The 1,638-nt window shown below is 43.1% G+C and overlaps 1 protein-coding gene across 1 annotated transcript in view; it reads right to left on the bottom strand.

Annotated features, from left to right (window-relative positions):
- The window catches only part of SARC_06394 (AGC/DMPK/ROCK protein kinase), a gene marked incomplete at its 3' end in the record, with an annotated part of 10,914 nt that overhangs the window by 2,916 nt on the left and 6,360 nt on the right, over positions 1 to 1,638 (bottom strand). Inside the window, exons 8-9 of the mRNA XM_014299710.1 lie at positions 1,174 to 1,295; positions 122 to 435 (exon numbers count right to left, since the gene is read on the bottom strand). Of these exons, the coding sequence (XP_014155185.1) occupies positions 122 to 435; positions 1,174 to 1,295 (436 nt within the window). The remainder of the gene's footprint in view (positions 1 to 121; positions 436 to 1,173; positions 1,296 to 1,638) is intronic.

The raw sequence follows: 1,638 nt of genomic DNA, 5'->3' as shown, positions 1-1,638 counted from the left end.
GATGGGAAAGGCTGTGTCCGTCTCCTCGCCCGTATGACTTCCGGTGACAAGTAGTCCTTATATATATATATGTATTATAATAGATATATATGTTTGGGCGCGTGAAAAATGGTAGGCTCACCTGGTACAATACGATACCCAAGGACCACCAATCCGTGTTTGATGGGAAAGGCTGTGTCCGCCTCCTCGCCCGTATGACTTCCGGTGACATGTAGTCTGTAGTGCCTATCTGCACTTTCGCTCTAACCAAACCATCTTCACTCACGCGCACACACGACCCAAAGTCGCACAATTTTAAGCGCCCGTTGCCTTCAAGTAAGAATTGGCTGGGTTTGATATCTCTGTGCACGAAGCAACATGTGTGTATCTCGTGCACCGCTGCGGCGGCCTCGGCAAAGTAGAACAGCGCCGATTCTTCGTTGAATACTCGGTTCTCTGTGAGAATGCACGAGCGTGAGGTTTAAATTAGTCTGAGATGTCACATAATTGATATATATTTATGCATTGCGGTTGTTCTGAAGTAGGGGCAGCTTTGGGTTGTATCTATGTGTAAGAATAAGTATTTTGTACTCGGCTGCGACAGCCTCGACAAAGCAGAATTACGTCGCTGTTTCTATCAAGCCTCGTTTATCCAAAATATATCGGGCACAAGTGTGATATTCGTCAGAGAAGCATATTGATGAAAACATGACTCGCGCATGCGCTGATGCGCCGATCGCACACCGGTGACTTATAAGCCAAAAATTAGAACATGTATGTACATGTGATGTACCAAACACGCTAATCTACAATATTTGTTGGTATGATTATTGCAGGAGCGAGGCGAGCAAGTGTCAGTCCTTGTGTGCGCTCATGTGTACATGTGCAGGGATTTGAACCCAATGTGCATGTAAAGTAATCTTAAAGGATTGATCTTCTACAGATACAATCTTCATTTTCCCAGAACAGCAAAGTGCGCATGTGTATCGCCAGAAGATAGAATGATGAGTATTCGAGGCAAGATTAACTGTATATATGGGCAAGTCGAAGTGGCTTCCTTTGCCAAATAACAATGCATATATAAAACGTCGCTTGCACCCAACCTCTTCTCAATATTGCCGCCAGCGTGTACACAAACGCAGTACGATATGCCAATTATTTTGACTTACATTGAGACCATATAATCGCACATACCTATCCACGACTCCAAGTTGCCCCCAGGGACGTAAGATAATAGTAGACAGCTCATGTCGTTTGATATGAAACTGTCATACATTTGGACTAGTTTGGATCGTCTCTTTAAGGCTTCCGGACGACTTGTGTACCCAGCGTGACGCAATTCAGAATGTACGTTACAGATATAGTATAAGAAATTAGCGACGGAGTCCATTGCATAGTTGGCGAGATAGGTACAAAGGAATCTGGTCAATTAGCAGTAGTTTCGAGCCAAATTTTGCCAATCGTAGCAGCATGAGAAACCAAAAGTCAACCGAGAACCCGATGAATGCGCTATTTCCTATTTGATGTTAAAAAATCTACGCGTGTATATTATTCATATATATCATACACATAGTCCTATATTATATACAAAAACATGACACAGTATAAACATACATGCTAAACTACGGTATAACTGCACAATCTAGCCGCTCACGTACG

Source organism: Sphaeroforma arctica (genome assembly GCF_001186125.1).
Source record: "Sphaeroforma arctica JP610 unplaced genomic scaffold supercont1.454, whole genome shotgun sequence".
In the NCBI taxonomy this organism is placed as follows: Eukaryota; class Ichthyosporea; order Ichthyophonida; genus Sphaeroforma; species Sphaeroforma arctica.
The sequence above is the reverse complement of the archived record's forward strand: the minus strand, read 5'-3'. Positions and strand labels throughout refer to the sequence as shown.